We start from the raw sequence: 20,432 nt of genomic DNA, 5'->3' as shown, positions 1-20,432 counted from the left end.
TTTTCTTGGACCTTTTCTGTTGTTCCCCAGTTTATAGATGGGACCACCATCTGAGCAAATAAGAAAGCAACCTTTATACCTCCTTCTTTACCCCAATATCTAATCCATCTCAAAGTTCTATTAAATTTTACTTCCTAAATATCCCTGAAGATTTTCCTTCTACTCACTGTCCATTGCTATCTCTGCAGTTACAAGCTATTAACCTTTTCATGGCTGACTACAGCATTTTTCTAACTAGTCTTCTCATACATTCTTTTGCCCCTTTTCTCTGTACTATAGCCATTCTTCATACATACAGGATTTCTTGATCATGTCACCTTTCCTGCCTCTGAGCTTAAATCTTTCAGTGGCTTCCCATTACCCTGAAGCTAAAACCTCCAAATTTTAATGGCCCAAAAGGCACTTCACGATGTGGCCCCTACCTTTTTCTTGCTGCTGCTCTCTATAGTTTTTCCTCATGTACTCCCTTCCAGTCTGTTTTTGAATGATGTGAAAGGGATGAAAAAGATTACTGTGTCAGCAACAAGGTAGACTGAGATAGCAGGCAGCAGATCTGGTAGCAGGAGGCAGACAGAAGATAAAATAGTGGACAAGTTAAAATAGTTACCTAAATTATGAGCTTGTTTTGATGTGCCTTTAATCCAGGAATGTCTGTGACCTGGAGAGCAAGGGTATAGACTCTAATACTTGTATCTCCAACAAGGTATCTGCTGCATACTAGGCACTCCTTAAATTCATGGGTTGTGGATGATGATGATAGGCCAATTTTAAATATCCAGTTACCTCATAAATGCTCAAATTTTGATCAGACCTATAAGTCCTGTTGCTTTGCTTTATCGTTGTTTTTTAATCTGAAGACTGTGGTCTCTTCTTGTGAGTACAGTTAAACCGTTATTTGTGTTATACTCTTACAGTCCTGGAAGAATTCACCATGGTAAACAATAGTGAAAATGAAGACTTGATAATTATCATAACATGAAGTCTGAGTGAGCCATTAACCGATACTTAGTACTCTGCACTGTCATAGTATTGAGAGGTCAGAAATAAATTGCTTACGTACTCTAAGAAAGGAAAGAACATGGCACATTTTGTAAATCTTGCCAGTATATTTACGGTTGGGTTTTGTAGTACTGTGTATACTCTGCTACTATTTAGAATCCTTAAGAAATTATTCCTCCTAGATCATTTGAGCTGGTGGCAGGTTAGGTGCCAAAATTTTGCACCTACTGTTAGAAGCATACCTATAAAGTATGATTTCTTTATTTTCTCAGAAGAGCAGTCATTTTGCATCTTAACCATAGAAAATATATTTCTATTTATTATTAGAAATAATTTTCCAGATTAAGTTGTAAAGTATTTCTTGGTTTTCCTTTCATAATTAAATAAATACCTGTTTGTTTCAGTAATGTGTTTAGTTGTAAAACTTATTCACTCACCCACAAAGGCTACATTTAAAAATAGTTATCTTGCCTTGTCCTTAAAGTTTACTTTTGCTGGATGCAGAATGTGGGTTGATTGTTTATTTTCCCTTTCAGCACTTAAATTTTGTCATCTCAGTATCTTCTGGACTCCACTGTTTTTTATGAGAAGTCGGCATTCATTTGAATTGTTGTTTCCCTATATTTCATTTCTTTGGCTCCTTTCAAGATTTTCTTTTTCTTTGATTTTCAGCACTTCTACTGTTAGGCTGCTGTGTGGTTTTCTTTGGCTTTTCCTGTTGAGGGTTTGCTGATCTTCTTGATCAAGATCTTTTTGTTTGTTTGTTGTTTTTAAAACAGGCTCTGGCCAGTTTTATTATAGAAAAATTTTGCATGATTTACTTTTCACCAATCTGTTTTGGCATGCTTCTAATGATATCAGAATCACCTGGATCATTGATAGCCATTGTGCATATTCTTTGGTATTTCCCACACGCTGTGCCCAATTCAACATTATTGCCACTGTAGATGGATACCAGTTTTGGCCAACATGGCATAATACTCTGTTTCAGATTTCCTCAACCTGAGCAGTTGTTGGTGAGGATGACAGGTTTCACTTTGCCTTGTCTTATTTTCAGAGCCTGCATGTACCCCAGCATGTACTTTCCACTTTTCATAAGGAGTTGGAATCTTGAGTTGATCTGGAGTCTAGAGTTGATTGACTTAGGCAACTTTTTTGTCTTCTTTATGACCACCACCTTCCTGCCTTAGGTGCAGGATGGCGCCCAACCAAGAGCAACCTCCAAGATGGCCGGGGAGCCAGTCAAGATCTTCTTGATGTGTAAATTTATATCATTTACTAACTTGGGGAAATTTTTAGCCGCTGTTTCATTAAATACTTTTTTCTACCCCATTCTCTCTCCCCTTTTCTTCTGGGTTTCCACTTACAGGTATATTATATTAGAGTTATTGATTCTTTCTCACAGGCCCCTGAGGGTCTGTTCGTCTCCCTACCTCAGCCATTCTTCTTTTCCTCCACTCTTCAGGTTAGAATGATTTCTATTGCTTTGTCTTCAAGTTCACTGACTCTTTCTTCTGTCATTTCTGATCTGTGGTTAAATCTAGCCAGTGAATTTTTTTATTTCAGAAATTTTTCACTTCTTGAATTTGCATTTTTTTAATAGTTTCTTTTTTCTTTTTTTTTTTTTTGGCTGAGAAATCCAAGTATATTTGCCTTTACATTCTTGAACATAGTTAAAATAGCTGCTTTAAAATCCTTATGTGCTAATTCTAGCATCTGGGTCATCTTGGGCTTGGTCTCCCTTAGTTGCCTTTCTCTTGAGAATGGGTCAGTTTTTCCTCTTTCTTATGTGTAATAATTTTAGTTTATAACTTGGACATTGTGAATGACACATTGTAGAGACTCTGGAGTCTACTGTGTTCCTCTAGTGGGTATTGATGTTTTGTTGGTGGTTTGCTTCCTTACTTGTTTGTTTCAGTAGGCAGTTAACTTGGCTGAAATCAAACTTCAAACTGAAATGTCAGTTCTGTTATTTTAGCCTTAGCCTGGCCATTTGGAATCTCTCGCATATGTGTAGTTTGGGGATCAGAGATATGTGCAGAATTTATACACAGAATTTGGTGCTTCTCTCCTTTCTATGATTTACTGGCTAGATTTTCAGCTGTTGTGGTCATGCCACAACATGACCTATCCTTTGGTTCATTAAGTGAGTAAGACTACAGATTTTCTTGTTTGGGTTTTAGCTGAGCAAACCAACTGAGGCCTGCTCTCTGGCTAAAAGCCATTTAAAAAATGGAAAATCACCCTGTGCTGTCCACTTCTTCTACGTACTGACTTCCTTCACCTCCCCACCCCCAGCACCACCACTCTCCCTTTGCTGTTTCTGCCTTCAACATCTTTATATGTTGTCTAGTTATAGAAGTTGCTCATGAGAGAATTCGTCCAGTAGGAGCTACTTAGGCATTACAGGAAGTGGAATCCCTAAAATACAGTTGTACGTTTGAACAATTTTCTTGTTAGTGTACTTGATAGTCTTTATTAGAAAAGCAAGCAAGTGTGATAAGAGTTTTTCAAAGAACTTTAGAAATTTCTGTATATGTTTTAACAATAGAATAAGTTGAAATTTATTTTCATGATTCATCCACTTTTAAATAAGAAAGGTTGTCCTGAATTAGACTGAGAATTTATTTATTTGCCTCTCCCTCAAATTATGTATATAAATTTCCAATCTAGATTATTTGAAATGCATTTTAGAAGCAAAAAATATGAAGAAACCATCCAGTAAAACCTTTATTTCATCCAACAAATGTTACATCTTTGACTGAGATCCTGGGGATACAGCAGTGAACTTCAAAGTTCTTAATCCTGTGGAGCTAATGCTTTAGGGATAGGCAATGGGTAGGTAGGTATGTCAGATATTGATAAATGCTATGAAGTAAAAGCAAGGTATGAGGATGTGATAGGGAGGGAAGGGAAACAAGTGTGGCATTATTTTAGATAGAGAGATTGGTCAAGGAAGCAGTCTCTGAGGAAGTGACATTTGATCAGAGGTGTTAATGAAGTAAGAGAGAGAGCCATGCAAGTATCTGAGTGAAAAGTGTTCCAGGCAGAAGGAGCAACGAGTCTAAAAGCCCTAAGGGAGGAATGAGATTGGCTTCTCTTTGGAAAGTAACCAGTGTGAGGGAACTTAGTTTGGAACTGAGGGAATAAAGATGGTGGTAGGAGACAAAGTCCCACGGGTGGTAGTTAGCCAGGGGCCTTGTGTAGGATTTTGCGCCAGGGAAATGATTGTTCTGATTTACTTTTCACAAAGATCACTCTGTTCAAAAGAGTGTGAGGTGGGGGTAGAGCAAAGAGTTAAGGCAGGGAGGAGACCAGTTAGGAGACCTTCGCAGTAGTAGTCTAGGTGAACTATGATGGTGGCTTGGACAAGAGCAGTAATAGAGGTGGGGAGAAGTGGTCAGATTCAGAATATTCTTGTGCAGATAACAGCCAACAAAACTTTATAATGGATTAGATATGGCATGTGAGAAGGACCAACTGAATGACTGGTGGTACCATCTCTCTTTCACGGAGGTGAAAGAGACTGGGAAAGATTTGGTTTGGATGGGGGAAAATTGAGAGTTCAATTTTGGACATAGTAAGTTTGAAGTGAATTTTAGATATCCAAAAGGATATGTGAGGCAGGCAGCTGGTTATATTAGTCTGGAACTCAAGGGAGAGAGAGCTCCCTTGGAGTTGGACATACAGATTTGCAAAGCCTCTCTTTAAAGTAGTGTGTTTGGATGAGATTACCTTGAAGAGGAATGTAGGTGTAATTGAAAAGAAACCCTGGATCTGAACTCCATAACTCCCCAACATTTAGATGTTCCGAAAGGGAAGAGGATCTGACAAAGAAAACTGAGAAGGAGCTGCTAGTGGGTAGGAGGAAATCCAGAAGAGTATAAATCTCAGAAGCCAAGTGAAGAAATTGTTTAAAGAATGAGGGAGTGGTTGACTAGTTCATAAGCTACAGAGAGGTCTGGTGAGATGAGGCCTGAGGAGTGACTGTTAAGTTTGACAACCTGAAGATCCAGGACAGCTTTGATAAGTGTAGTTTCAGTGGAGAAAAACTATGAAAACCTGACTGGGGTAGATTTAAAAGTGATAAGAGGAAGGAAATGAAGACAAAGTATAAACCACCCTTTCAAGGAGTTCAGCCCAAAAGAGGGAATGGGCAGATAAATGAGCTGATAGCTGGAGTGAAGTCAAGGAGGCTTTCTCAAGATGAGCAGTACTGTAGCCTGTTTATTGCCCCTTATTGTTGTGTTTAAATATCTTTACTAATTTCCAGTACTTTCCTTTTCTCCTGCAACCCATTTCTAGAAACACTACATTGAGTGCTAAAAATTGTGTGTGTGTGTGTGTGTGTGTGTGTGTGTGTGTGTGTTTTAGAAATAGATTTGAGAAATGTGTGATGCAAATAACTTGGTTTGGCAGTGCTTTTACCTATGAGATGTAACTAAGCTGAAGTCACAGAGACAAAAGAATTAAGGAAAAATTAAACAAATGATAATAAAAAGCTTGAGAGTCTTTACCAAACATGATATCTCAATGAGCTTTTATTGTGTTGAGGATTCGGGAGTCCTATCATAACTAAATTTACTCAAAAGTGTTTTAATATCTACTGTTATGCTGAAAACTGTCTACAAAGCGCTAGGTGTGTAATAATGGACAAAAGAGACCTAATTACTATATTCATAGAGTTTACAGACTTGTATTTAAGCTTATGGAAAAGAGAAATACTACAGACAAGAAATTTGTTTTAAAGAGATTGTCTTATTGTCAAATTTATACTAAAATGAAATGTATTTTAATTATTATGCAAATGGAATGATTTTAAATATTTTAATATGTTATTTAGGTTTAATATACTTTATACTATTTATATCCCAAAGAGGCTTTCAAGATTAAACACGGTTTACATTAGGAATATTAGGAATATAAATAAGTTAGGTAATTCTCAACTTGGGCCATACGTTAGAATCACTTGGGGAGCTTTTAAATATCCATACACTCATGCTGCTCCCAACCAATTAAATCAGAACCTCTGGGGTTGGGGCCCAAGCATTAGTATTTTTAAAATACTGATTTTATAGAAACAGAGGGAATAAAATGCTGCTAAGCCCCTGAGAATGAATTGATTACACATTTAAAGATTAAGTATATCTGAAAATTAAGGCAAAATATCAAATGTTTTGATTTACAGATCAGTTTTAGACAAAGCAGGCAAAGCTATTTGTAGGACCAAACTTTTTCAGGATCCAAACTTTAAAAATTTTAAGTAGAATAAACAAGATTACTTACTTTAGGCTGTCCTCTGATCATTAAGAAAAAAATCAGTAAAGTTACTCAGTTTTCCCTTTTAAAACAACCTTGACAGTTTCTTATTTGAATGCCTTTTGGTACAGCCATTATAAAGCATTTTTCAGTTTTCCCTTTTAAAACAACCTTGACGGTTTCATTTGAATGCCTTTTGGCACATACAAATACAAGCATACAAATACATAGGAATTAGAACATTTTAAAGTTTGCCATCAGTAGTTATAAACTGAAAAGACAGTATAACTATATGGGAAGCATTATAGGACTAAATAATATTTTTATAGTTTATATTAAATGTTAGGTACTAAAGCACATACCCTTTTGTATTGAAATTTTAAATCCACAACAATATTCATTCTATAACAGTTCTCATTAAAGTTTTTTTTCTTTCTTTCACAGAAAATGCTTGGACAGAAGAGATGAGTACTGTTTCCACTAAGGCCTAGAATTGCCTACTGTACAAATAGTCCTGATCAGGCAATATACGAATGGCCCAAGGAAGCCACCAAATTGATTTTCAGGTTTTACATGACCTGCGACAAAAATTCCCTGAAGTACCTGAAGTTGTTGTATCCAGGTGCATGTTACAGGTCAGTGTTCAATGATTTCTGAATTTATTAATACAAACTTGGTATTTTTTTAAACACTGAAAGAAAACTCTTTTATCTTCTTTGGCATTAGTGTGCTATGATGGAGAGATGAGCTTTGGTGTCTGATAGTCATGTGGCCTTTAGCAAGTTATTAGGCTCTCTGTACCCCATCTGTCATATGGATACTACCTACCTTGTAAAGTAGATATGAGGATTAAATGAGATCTCAATATAAAGCATTGATACATGGTCCACACTTACTATGAACTTGCTTCACTCCCCCCTTTCCCCATTTTGCCAGAACTTTTAAAAATTCCAGGTCTTCATATGAAAGTGAGAAAATCATTAAATAAGGAATCAGGAAACTTGGGATCTAATCCTAAATGGGCACCCTAAACATATTTGACAAGTAATATGCCTTCTTTTGTACTTTAGTTTTCTTATCTGTAAAATGAGGAAATTTGACTAGACAATGCCTGAAGTCCCAATTCTAAAGAAAAAAAAAGTTTCTTTTTATATCTTTTAATTTAATCTGTAAGTTTTCCAATTAATACCACTATCTAATAAATTTTTACATTTTTCTTAGTATGTACAATTTTAGAAATCCGTAATTCTAAATATTTAGTGATAGTGTACCTTCTCATTTGATTAAACTGGAAATCTTTCTATCAAGAACTATTTTTCAGCTTGTTAAAATGGAGATATAAAAAAGTGATTTGGTTTCAGACATATTTATTCTTGATGAATGATCTTTAAAGTTTGAAATTATATGAAACTTTAAAGGCTCAATATCTGTACTTGATATCAAGTGACTACATTTTGTTCATACCCTATCATCTTTTATCTATACATTTAATTGGTCTACCCACCTTTAGTCTAACCCAGCTTTGGTCTCTCCTATCTATCCTCCTCACTTCTGCTAAAAATGTCTTTTTAAATGCAGATTTTATTATATATTTACCTGTTTAAAAACCTCATGGTTGTTCCCCATACCCTTCAGAGTAAAGTTTATATATCTTGACTAGGACATACTAGGTCTGTGATCTAAAATCCTGCCTTCTTCTGCGGCATGATCTCTTACCCAGTCCTTCCTCCCTCACACCCTATGCTATAATCATCCTCAACTGATTGGAATTCTCCAAACATGTCTGGCTCTTTCTGTGGTGTATTGTTTAAGAGCATATGTTTTGAGTTAATAATACTGTATTGTATATTTGAAATTTGGTAAAAGAACAAATCTTAAGTATGCTTACCACCAAAAAAGAAAGAAAGAAGCCAGGGTGGGGGGGTGGGGGGAAGGATGGAGGAAGGAAGGAAAGAAGAGTTCACTATGTGAAGTGGTGGATGTGTTAATTGTAGTAACCATTGCACAATGTATATGTATAGTAAATCATCACATTGTATACCTTTAAAAAAAATCATGTACAACCAAAATATATACAATTTTTATTTATCAATCATACCTCAGTTAAAGCTAGGGGGAAATAAATTTAAAAATTTAAATAATAACAAATAGTATATATTTTGCTGATAAAGAGACTTGAGTTCAAGATTTGACAGTTATTAGCAGCAATTGAATTAACCTTTCTGACCCTCATTTTCCTCAGGGGTACAATGGGAATAAAGAAAGTTCACAGAGAGTTAAATGTGATAATGCAGGAAAACAACTAGTAGGATACCTGATTCATAATGAGTGCTCAATAAATGTTAGCAACCAATACGAATAACAGTAATAATAGTGGAAGGCCCATAATGAATATTTGGTGAATGAATCAATAGCCCATATTTGTTGATATCGGATGTGCAGTGAAATGAAAGAGGAAAAAAGGGTAATAAAAATGGAGTCAGAAGCTCAAGAAAGTATGGGAAGGAGCAGAGATAGTGAGGGGAAGGTATCTTCCCCTAGAACTCAGGTACCTCTTCCTAATTCTTCAAATAGCATTTTCTGATAAGACTATACTGAGAATGTTCAGTGAGTCATTGAAAAATTCAAAAATACTATAGGTTCTTCAATAAGATTTGCTACTGAAAGAACTGTCCAGAACATGGAGGGGGAGGGGAGGGAGGGAGGAGAGAGAAACACTTACAGTATGATCTTCAGGATATATTAAGTTAAAAAAAAATGTAGAGCAGTATATATAGATGTATGTAAATACATCTATAAATAAATATTCACATGTATGTATGTTTGCCCCTGTTTGCATAAGGAAATACTGGAAGAATTAAAAACAAAGTTAATAAAAGATGGTTACCCATGGTGGGCAAGGAGGAATAGGCCAGATGGGAGTGAGACTTCTCAGCGTGTATCTTTTAATATTGTTTTGATCTTTGTAAATGAATTACCTAGTTTTTAAAAAAATAAAATAAGTAAACATGTTTTCAACTTTACCAAAAAATAGAAAATAGATGATTTAGAATTTCTTTTGGGCACCCAGTAGTATCAACCTTCACTGTGTTAATCTGGTTTTACAAAAACAAACCTCCGTATGACATGCTTCCCCATGCCCAACTCTTTTTAAATTGAGTTGCTAATCATTCGAATAATGTCCCTTTTAGCTGATAACAAAAATGTGACAAGCAAGGAATGCGGAGGGCTCCTCTGGGGATACAACTAAGGTGTAAGTTTTCCCAAATTTAGAGTTACTTTTAAACTGTAACGGCAAATAAGCTACCTCTAAATGTAGTATAAACACCTCTTATTTGGTGACAGCCTTTCTTCTGGGAGCCGCTCTCCCTTTCTCAGTTGGGTAGGCTGTCTTTTCTCTGGAGAGATCCTCCCTATAATATACTGGTTCAGAACTTTTCTAGATGAAAAAAAAAGTATATAGAATATTGAAAATTAGTAGCTAAAGGATCATGTCACACTACCACTTTGTATACATGTTCTTAGGAGGAGAACAGAAATATCTATCCTCTGTTCTCTTCCTGACTTTGTTTACTGTTCAGCCCCCTCTTTTTGGAACTACTCACATCATTTCCTTGTGCTATGGAATTCTCTAAGATAGCTGTGTTATCAGTGGATGTAATTCATATCTTTAAAATTTGGTAATTAAATCATAACTTAGAATAGTGTAAAAATATTGCATAGTTGACACTAATTTTTTTAACTGAAATTTTCACTAGTTTTTAATTCTTTTAGTATGACGATTAAATCTGTAAATTTAAAATTGCTATTTCTTTTCAAAGTAATGTGTTGTGTTACTTACCATATCCTTAATTGAAGCCTTCTCAGGTGCCCTCCACCCATAATCCTTATTCATATTTCTATTGAAACACCTACCATTGTACATTATATTTATTTGCATACACATTAATCTCCTCCACTGGACTGGGAGATCCTTAAGAGCAGGGATTATATTCCTTTCTACATCCTAATGGGATGCTCAGTAAATATCGGTTGAAAGAGTGAATGAATCAGAGTTTGAGAAGGATGATTATAGTGTATACTTTGATATTGTCTGTAATGTCTCTGTGCAAGAAGCTTGGGGGGAAATGAAAGATGAACTGAAAATAATGATTCAGACTCTTTTGTGGTTTTGAAAAGAATGCAGATTTGTATTATACAAAAAAGAAGTGATTTTTCAACCTTTTAAAAACTCATCCCATCTCTTTTGATACACTTAAAGGGAGTCCTATACAGTTTCCCACTAAAAGTAGCCAGGGCTTCTTTGAGAAACAGCTGGTCCCAGGTCTGGGATAAGAAGTATACAAGATGATCTTAGACATCTTGTCATATTAGAAAGCAAGGAAGCTATGAAAGACTAATGGGCTCATGTCATACGTACACAGGAGCCAACTTGGAGTCATTCCCGCTAGGCTGAAGATAGGATATAATGCCCACAATCAGTTGACACATATCAAAATGTTAAAGATACAGGAGTTTATAATGATACTGAAAATAAGTGTCACCTTTGGAAGTTGCTAGGGCACCAATTCATTATTCTAAAAACCAGTAAAGAGAACTTATTTATCCTGCCTCTTCTGTGCAAAGAGTAAGTAAATAGTTAAAGAGATCAAGTTCTATGAGGAAAAATTGTAGCTAAAACATGATAAAGGAATCTTATATTTGGAATATCACCAATAGCACCATTTTGCAACCCCTAATGAGATAAAGTTTCTAAACGGTGATTATCATTGGCTGATAAAAATCATCAGCTGGATCAAGCTGTGACAACATCAGAACCTACCAATCAGCCTTAAGATCACAAAAAGACAGGCAGATATATTATTGTGCCTCCTGTGTGATACGCTATGAAATAAAGCCCATACAGGGTCTTGCTAACAATTTGTACATGAACCTGCGCACACCTCTAGTTGTACCTTCTAGTTCACAGTGAAATACAGAAAATATTGATACCACAGGGTGCAATCAGCTAATCCAGATGGGAAATCTGCTGGACAAATGATCATTTTTCAAAAAACAAATGGCTTAGAAAATTTGAGAAAGAGGGGAGGATTAATTATTATTATAAGAAACCTAAGAGGCATATCAACCAAATGAAATATGTGGACCTTGCTTAGATCCTGATTTAAACTAACTAAAAAGATACTTATGAGACAATCAAGGGACTTCAACACTATTTGGATATTATGCAATCTTAAGTGTTGATTATTTTAGGGTATGATAATGGCATTGTGGTTATGTTTTAAGATACATATTGAAGTATTTACAGATGGAAATGAAATAATGTCAGGCTTGATCTAGCTTGATGAAGGGAGCAGCTGGGGCGTACACATTGGATGAAGAAAGATTTGCCATATATTGATATTTTTAAAGATGGATGATGAATATAGGAGAGTTTGTCGTATTTACTCTCTATTTTCATACATGTTTAAAATTTTCTAAAATAAAATGTTTAATAAAAAGTACGTTTCCTTTTATCCTATTGTAGCCTTGTAAAATCCCTGTAAGTTCTTTTATGTTTTGCTGATAAGAAACTAATGTCTGTAGAGAGTAAAAAACCTAAGGGCACATGAGTTATGGCATAGCTGGGACTAGGACATATTAAATAGTGAGAGATTATAAAGAATTGAAAGGATTTTTGAGAGCTCAAGAGAATTAGAGAAGAAGACTTTTTAAATAGCAGTACCAGCTTTTAAAAAGGAAGTGTGGGATTGGATTTAGTAGGGAATATACATTTTAATTTGGGAATGTCGGCAAAGGAGATGAGAAGAAGAGGTCTTTGTGAGCTTTGGCTTAGGAGGGAGAAGAATTTACTAAGAATAACAATAAACTTAGCTTGAAGCAAAAAGCACCAATTAGGTTTGGCAAAAGATAAGGTCTAACTATGATAAGGAGTAATCAGTTGATAAAGATTGTGATGAATTTTTAAATTTTCTTTGAAAAACTAGTATATATCAATTCAGAATTATGTGTAAGATAAAAGGATTTTTATAGCATGAGAGATTTGAAGTGTTGGTTTGGGGAAGAAAAAAAGTCAAACGTTGCTCACTAATCTTTTCTTTCGTATTATCTGGTCAAACTGTGGACTATACCATTTCTTAACAAGACTTTGAGATGCCTTTTAGTTCCATTTTCTCTAATAAGATTTTATCTCATGTCAAACCACCTGTAGACATTTTAACTTGGCTATATTCATCCTCTTTATGTCTAAAACTGTCCCCTTTCTGTCAGGCTCTTTGTCTTCCAGTTCTCTTTGAATTCTCTTTCTCCCTTATAGCCAAATTGTGTTGACTGTTAATTTGTAGTCTTTCATAATTTGTTTCCACCATCAGTCATTATTTCATATCTTCTAACCGATCTTCTTGTCAAAAAGTTTTCCCTTTCCTCTTCATCTTAAGTATCAGTGGAGTTCTTTATCTTCCCCAAACACCCTTTGTGTCTTCACTTCTCTGTTAATGAATGTTCAGTGGCTCTCCCCATTGCCTGTATTAGAGCCCAAACTCTAGTATAACTCATTTTTAACAAGCCCCAATTATTTAATCCCAATCTGCTTTTCTAACAATTTGTTCCACAAAATTTCCAATACAAACCTTTAACTCCAGCCAGATCTGCTCCAGTCACCTTGTTTAGAACATACTTTTCCTTACTATCACATTTATGTCTGTCTTTAGTCATGCCATTCCCTTCACCAGGAATGCCTTTTTTCCTATCCAAGTCCTACATATACTGTGAAACCCATGAGATTATACCTCCCTCATTAACACAGTCCTTTCTACAGTAGCCTATGGTATTAACTCTCTGTTGAACTTCAGTACCACTTATTGTTTGACATATATTCATGTTTTAATAATGTTACCTTTTCATAAATCCATGGTTTGTCTCCCTAATTGAGTTGCAAGCTCTTCTAGGGAAAAGTCTGGTTTTATACATCATTTGAGTCTTCCACAGTCTCAAACAGAATGATGTACATATCGTAGGTGTTCAGTAAATATTTTTATGGATAATTTATAAGTAGTGGTTAGTTTCTTTTGAGAATTCTTTAGAAACAGTCTAATTGTTTTTTTGTTTTGTTTTGTTTTTCATTTCTCTGGAGTAGAATTATATGATGCTGTCTAAAGGCAAAGATGTGAACTCAGTTACTCTGGAGGCTACCTTGACCTTACATTACATATGTATATGTATGCGGTTTGTTTGTTTTTAACACAAGAGGAAGCACATAAGGAACTGTAATGCCTTTGTTATGAATTTTAGAACTTTTTAATTTAAATACCACAAGTAATAGTTTTTAAAAGGTCATTGGTTTAAAAGAATTACATAGCACATGAATATGCAAAATATTAATTATACAGTATTACATGCTTAAGTTAAATGCTTATATTTTGTTCAAAATTCAAACTGCATTTTTAATTAAGTTGTAATTTTACTATATTTGCATGAATCCATTTTACTATAAAATAACTCCTAAAACAGAATAATGACTTGGTTCACTTTTAGCTATTGCTAGTTAGAGAACTTTTCCATTACATTAGTAGTGAGGATTTTTAATTCAACTATTTGCATAAATATTAGTTCTTCTCAAGTAAAAGAGCTCAAGTGTATCTGTTATAATTGTATTAACTAATCTCTTGTTAATCGTGTAATATTTTAGTAGTGATGAGAGTATATGCGTTGGCTTCTGGTTGTTAACACAAGCTGTTTTTATTTTGTTTTATAGAATAATAATAACCTGGATGCCTGCTGTGCAGTTCTCTCTCAGGAGAGTACAAGGTATCTTTACGGTGAAGGAGACTTGAATTTTTCGGATGATTCTGGAATTTCTGGTCTACGCAATCACATGACTTCTCTCAACTTGGACTTGCAGTCACAGAATGTTTACCACCATGGAAGAGAAGGAAATAGAATGAATGGAAGTAGGACTCTAACGCACAGCATTAGTGATGGACAACTTCAAGGTGGTCAGTCCAATAATGAACTGTTTCAGCAGGAGCCACAGACAGCACCAGCTCAAGTTCCTCAAGGCTTTAATGTTTTTGGAATGTCCAGTACATCTGGTGCTTCAAATTCAGCACCACATCTTGGATTTCACTTAGGCAGCAAAGGAACATCTAACCTTTCTCAACAAACTCCAAGATTTAATCCCATTATGGTAACTTTAGCCCCAAATATCCAGACTGGTCGTAATACTCCTACATCTTTGCACATACATGGTGTACCTCCACCTGTACTTAACAGTCCACAGGGAAATTCTATCTATATTAGGCCCTACATTACAACTCCTAGTGGTACAACTCGACAGACACAACAGCATTCTGGCTGGGTATCTCAGTTTAATCCCATGAACCCTCAACAAGTTTATCAACCTTCACAAGCTGGTCCCTGGACTACATATCCTGCATCTAATCCTCTGCCACATACCTCAGCCCAGCAGCCAAATCAGCAAGGCCACCAGACCTCTCATGTCTACATGCCCATCAGTTCACCTACTACTCCACAACCACCAACAATTCATTCGTCTGGTAGCTCACAGTCTTCTACCCATAGCCAATATAACATTCAGAATATTTCAACAGGACCTCGGAAAAACCAGATTGAAATCAAACTTGAACCCCCGCAAAGAAGCAGTTCTTCGAAACTGCGTTCTTCTGGACCTCGAACCTCCAGCAGTTCCTCTTCGGTCAACAGCCAGACCTTAAACAGAAATCAGCCCACTGTTTACATAGCTGCCAGTCCCCCAAATACCGATGAGGTGATGTCCCGTAGTCAACCTAAGGTCTATATTTCAGCTAATGCCACCACAGGAGATGAGCAGGTCATGCGGAATCAGCCCACTCTCTTCATATCCACAAACTCTGGAGCATCTGCTGCCTCCAGGAATATGTCCGGGCAAGTGAGCATGGGGCCTGCCTTTATTCATCACCACCCTCCCAAAAGTCGAGCAATAGGCAATAACTCTGCAACTTCTCCTCGAGTGGTGGTCACTCAACCCAATACAAAATATACTTTCAAAATTACAGTTTCTCCCAATAAACCCCCTGCAGTTTCACCAGGGGTGGTGTCCCCTACCTTTGAACTTACAAATCTTCTGAACCATCCTGATCATTATGTAGAAACAGAGAATATTCAGCACCTCACGGACCCTGCTTTAGCACATGTGGATAGAATAAGTGAAGCACGGAAGTTGAGTATGGGATCTGACGATGCTGCCTACACACAAGGTAATAATATTGGCAATGGGATCATTTTCCATTCTGGGCTTAAGTGGTGTACATTGGATTTCACTGCAGAGGTGGATATCACTATCATTTTATCTTTTAAATGTTGCCTGAAATAATGCTATCTTAAGAACCTTTGAGAGTATTCATATAAATTTTGAATATCAGTTTTATCTTATAACTTGAAGCTTGAATGATAACCTTATCAGATCTTCAGAATAATCAACTCTTGATTTGTTTGTTTTCTTAATGTTTATAAAACTTTCTTTTCAGTAACTCTGTCACCTGCAGTGATGCAGATTTTCCCTTTAAATTTTCTTCAAATAAAAATTCATAAAAACACATTTTAATAAGAGATTAGTGAACTTATATAGTAAATCTGCCTTCTTTGACCAGAAGAATTCTCTGTTCTTCATTTTTCTAATACAACATTATTTGTCTTATTTTATAACAAAGTCTAAATTGCTGTGAATTCTTGAATAACTCAAAGAGAAATTTGAATCCTATTCCTGATACTTGTTTCTTTCAGTCTCCCTTAAACATCAGTTAGTGCAACCTTTCTTTTTGTTTGGAATTGTGAATGAGAACATTAGTTTTAAATCTATCTCACTTGATTGTCCTTTTCTGGAATAGACTAGTTAATATTGGCGTAATACTAAATTATATCTATATTAATTCAATTAGAGATAATTTCTATCATATCACATTTTATCTGACCCCTTAAGTTATTTAATCTTCCTTAGGAAACTGTTAAATTCATTCAGATAAAAAAGGAGAGGATGCTTGTCTTGAATATTGACGCAGGTTTTGTAAATTAGCTGGAGTTCTTTAGAGTAAGGATGTATCTCAATCATCTTTATATCGCCAATGAATTGTTCCAAGTATTATAGATTGGAAAATACTACATCATCACCCCCATGCAGCATGTAGCCTCCTACTACTACTAGTACCACTTGTCCTTTTTAGAATTTCTAAAAGTAGTGATTTTACTGCTGAGTTTCTTAGAGGAGCCTGATTGTTTTGGTTTATTTTATGTTTTAAACAATTATATTCTAGTGATTCACAGCCCAAGCTAGGCTGTGGTGCTTTCAAATTCTATAATCAACTACAAAGCTTTCAAAACATAAAAATGCCCAGACTCAGTCCACACTTGCTCAATTAGAGCTTCTTAATGGTGAAGCCTGGGTGCACATGGGCATGGGTGCTCGTGTGTGTTTTAAAGCTCCATGGGTGATTCTGATTTCACTAGAAACTGTGCTGAGACTTTATTTTCCATATATCTGTGACTAAACTGGAACCATTTTTGTTTAGTTTCGGCAGTAAATTATTTTTAATATAACAGTATTTTTTTCCACTGATACTTAATTCCTGTTCTTCCCCCAAAGTCCTTTCTTCTACTCTCCTTCCATCAAAATAGTAGATTTCCTACGTTTGGATAGTTACTGATTCTTAAATGGAGAGTAATTTTTTTCTTCCAGTTTTATTGCTATACAATTGACATATAGCATTGTATAAGCTTAAGGTGTACAACATAATGATTTGATTTACATATGTACGTCATGAAATGATGACCACAGTAGGTTTACTGAGCATCCATCGTCTCATATAGATACAATATTAAAGAAATAGATTTTAAAAATATTTTTTCCTTCTGATTGAGAACTCTTAGGATTTATTCTTTTTTTTTAATTTTTTTTTTAATATTTATTTTTTTGGCTGCATCGTGTCTTAGTTGTGGCACGCGAGATCTTTCTTTGTGGTTCATGGGCTCTTTGTTGCGGCGTGCAGGCTTCTCTCTAGTTGTGGCGGGCAGGCTCCAGACCGCACAGGCTCAGTAGTTGTAGCGGGTGGGCTCTGTAGTTGCGGCACGTGGGCTTAGTGGCCCCGCGGCATGTGGGATCCTGGTTCCCCGACCAGGGATCGAACCCGCATCCCCTGCATTGTAAGGTGGATTCTTAACCACTGGAACACCAGGGAAGTCCCTCTTAGGATTTATGCCTAACAGCTTTCATTTACAACATACAACAGTGTTAATTATCTTTACTGTGTTGTGTATTACATCCCTAGTATTTATTTGTCTTGTAACTAGAAGTTTGTACCTTTGACGGCTTTCATCTAATTCCGCCCCCCCCCCACCTCTGATAGCCACAAATCTGATGTCTCTTTGTTTGTTTTTGAAGTATAATTGACCTACAACACTGTATTAGTTCCTGGTACACATCATAGTGACTCAATATTTCTGTACGTTTCAAAGTGATCATGATGATTAGTTGTCATCTGTCACCATACAAAAATATTACATAATTATTGACTATATTCCGCATGCTGTACATTTTATGCTTGTGACTCAAAATTTCATAACTGAAAGTTTATACCTCTTAATCTCCCTCACCTGTGTCTCTCCTCCTCCCACCACCACCCCCCAGAGAGTAATTTTTTTTATGAAGATAACTTGATAAGGGGAATTTTTGCTTAAAGTAGATGTGAGATACTCGTATACTAACTGGAGTGTGAAAATAAAGTGTTGCTTGTATGTGCTAACTCCAACTTCTCTCCCATTCTCTCCTGAGTCTTCTCTAGTCAGGGTTTTTCCCACTGCAATCAGCCACAACTGCTCCTGTCAAGGTCATCAGTGACAGCATCATTACTAAACCCAGTAGTCTTTCAGCCCTTGTCTTCCTTGATCTGTATCAGTAGCGTTTGCCATAGTCAAGCACCTTCTTCTCTGTGAAACATTTTGTTCATTTGACTTACTATATGATAATACACTAGGATTCCACCTCTCCTTTTATTCTTTGGTGGTTCTCCCTCATCTCTCTGACCTTTCACCTCTTTGTTCTTCCACTTCTTTGTTGAAAGAAGTGAGATCAAAGCCTCAAAGTTCAATCCTTGGGCCTTCTCTCTTTTCTGTCTTTACCATTCCCTAGATGATCTCAATCAGCCTCATAACTTTAAATATTATTCTATGCTAAGAGCTCCCAAATTTGTAACTCTAACCTGGACTTCCTGAATTTCAAGCAGTTTAATTAACTGCCTACTTAACATCTCCATTTGAATGTTTACTAGGCATCCCAGGTTTACTATATGTCTGAAACAACTTCTGACATTGCCCCCAACTCACTCTTCCTATCTCCATTAATGGCAGCTTAATCAGGCCAGAAACTTCAGAAATACCACTGACTCCTTCCTTCTTTCACATTTCACATCTAATTTGACGATAAATCCTGTCAACTCTAACCTTCAAAGTATATCAAGAATTCTTTTTTCTTACCACCCCCGTTCATTGTCACCACTCTGGCCTGAGCTACTGTCATCTCTTAGATGAATTATTGCAGTAGCCTACCTGCTTTCACCCTTGCCTACTTATGGTCTTGTTTTAACTCAGCATCCACTGGGATACAGTTTTAAAAACATAAGTCAGATCATATGACTCCTCTGCACATGATCACTACCTATTTCATTCAGCGATCCACTGCCTCTCCCCCATCTCTTTTCCTTTTACTTACCACCTCACTCACTCTGTTCCAGCCCTGCTGGCCTTCATGCTACTATTCTTTAAACATAGAAGGCATACCTTAGGGCCTTTGTACTTGCTATTCCCTCTGTCTGAAATTCTCTTCTCCCTGACTCCACAGTTAACTCCCTCACTCCCTTCAAGTCTTTACTCAGAAGTCTACCTTTTCAGTGAGACTATCCCTGATCTCCCTATCTGAATCCACCCCCCCCCCCAGCATTTCCTGTCTCTCCATCATTGCTTGTATTTGCTCAACAGGGAAATGAATAATCTAATATTAAGATATATAACAGCTAGTACCTGCTGAAAGCTTATAATGTGCTAGGCATTGTTCTGAAAGCCCATTTATTTCTCACAACCAACTATAAAATAGGCACTAGTAGTATTCCTGTTTTCAGCTTAAAATGCTTAGGAACACATAGGTTAAATACGTAGCCACAGGACAAGGGGCAGGGTCAGGGTTCTCACGTAGGCAGTTCACAGGGCCCACGGCACTGTCTTTCCAGATTTTCAAAATAAACCCTCTGGAAAGATGCTTCAGGTTTATCTTGTACCTTCATATAACCCCTGGTGCACCACTGTAGGGGCTGTGTATGCCTCAGTTTGAGAAGCATGGAGCTAGAAGATCACTCAATAAAAATAAATAAAAAGAGGCAGCTATCACAAAAGAAATCACAATATAGATAATATATAGATATAATTTGAAATAACTTGAAACAATAAAGTAATACCCTTGGTAGATGTAGGAAGCACCTTTTTATTTTTTTCTTTTATTTTTGGCCACGCTGCGTGGCATGCGGGATCTTAGTTTCCCGACTAGGGATCGAACCCGTGCCCCCTGCCGTGGAAGCGCGGGGTCTTAACCACTGGACCGCCAGGGAAGTCCTGGAAGACCTTATAAAGAAACCTGAAGGTAAAAAAAAAACTTTGCTAATGAATAAGGGCTCTGTTTTGAGAGCTCAAAGCCTACCAAAAAAAACCAGGTTTCGCCAGAATGGGCCACAAATTATTTGTCTTTACTGAACAACCTCCAGACAGCTGTAACAACCATGATCACTTTCTTTAAGTATACCTACACATGTAAGGAATTTCCTAACATTCGTATGGCTGTGTACCCTTGTGTTATCTGCATGTGCACACTGTATTGGGGTGGGTGCTGTTCTGCAGCCTCTTATCTCATTTCCTTCTGTTTAGTGTGGAACTGGTGTTGACCAAGATTTATGTATCATCCAGTGTCAAAATCTTGATCTAGTGTTTCATTGACTTGGTTCCAGTCAAATCAAAGGACTGTTCTTTCCAGCAAAATGCATCTCTTGCGATGTTAACTTATACATGTGTAATGCTTTACAGTTTACACAGCACTAAATGAGGTGACCCGAATAATACTGATCTTTAAGTAAGGATCTTTT

At 36.4% G+C, this 20,432-nt stretch overlaps 1 protein-coding gene and 1 pseudogene across 4 annotated transcripts in view; one reads left to right on the top strand and one right to left on the bottom strand.

Annotated features, from left to right (window-relative positions):
- TAB2 (TGF-beta activated kinase 1 (MAP3K7) binding protein 2) overlaps window positions 1-20,432 on the top strand; it is an 83,685-nt gene that overhangs the window by 40,721 nt on the left and 22,532 nt on the right. For all 4 annotated transcript variants that reach the window (XM_059941024.1, XM_059941022.1, XM_059941025.1 and 1 more), the window contains 2 exons: window positions 6,703-6,893; window positions 14,012-15,512. In XM_059941024.1, the coding sequence (XP_059797007.1) occupies window positions 6,792-6,893; window positions 14,012-15,512 (1,603 nt within the window). In that variant the 5' untranslated portion in view covers window positions 6,703-6,791. The remainder of the gene's footprint in view (window positions 1-6,702; window positions 6,894-14,011; window positions 15,513-20,432) is intronic.
- LOC132376421 (large ribosomal subunit protein eL30-like) lies at window positions 1,787-3,113 on the bottom strand (annotated as a pseudogene).

This window comes from Balaenoptera ricei, chromosome 12, assembly GCF_028023285.1.
Source record: "Balaenoptera ricei isolate mBalRic1 chromosome 12, mBalRic1.hap2, whole genome shotgun sequence".
Taxonomy (NCBI): Eukaryota; Metazoa; Chordata; class Mammalia; order Artiodactyla; family Balaenopteridae; genus Balaenoptera; species Balaenoptera ricei.
Note: the sequence above shows the minus strand (reverse complement) of the source record. Positions and strands in the feature narration are given on the sequence as shown.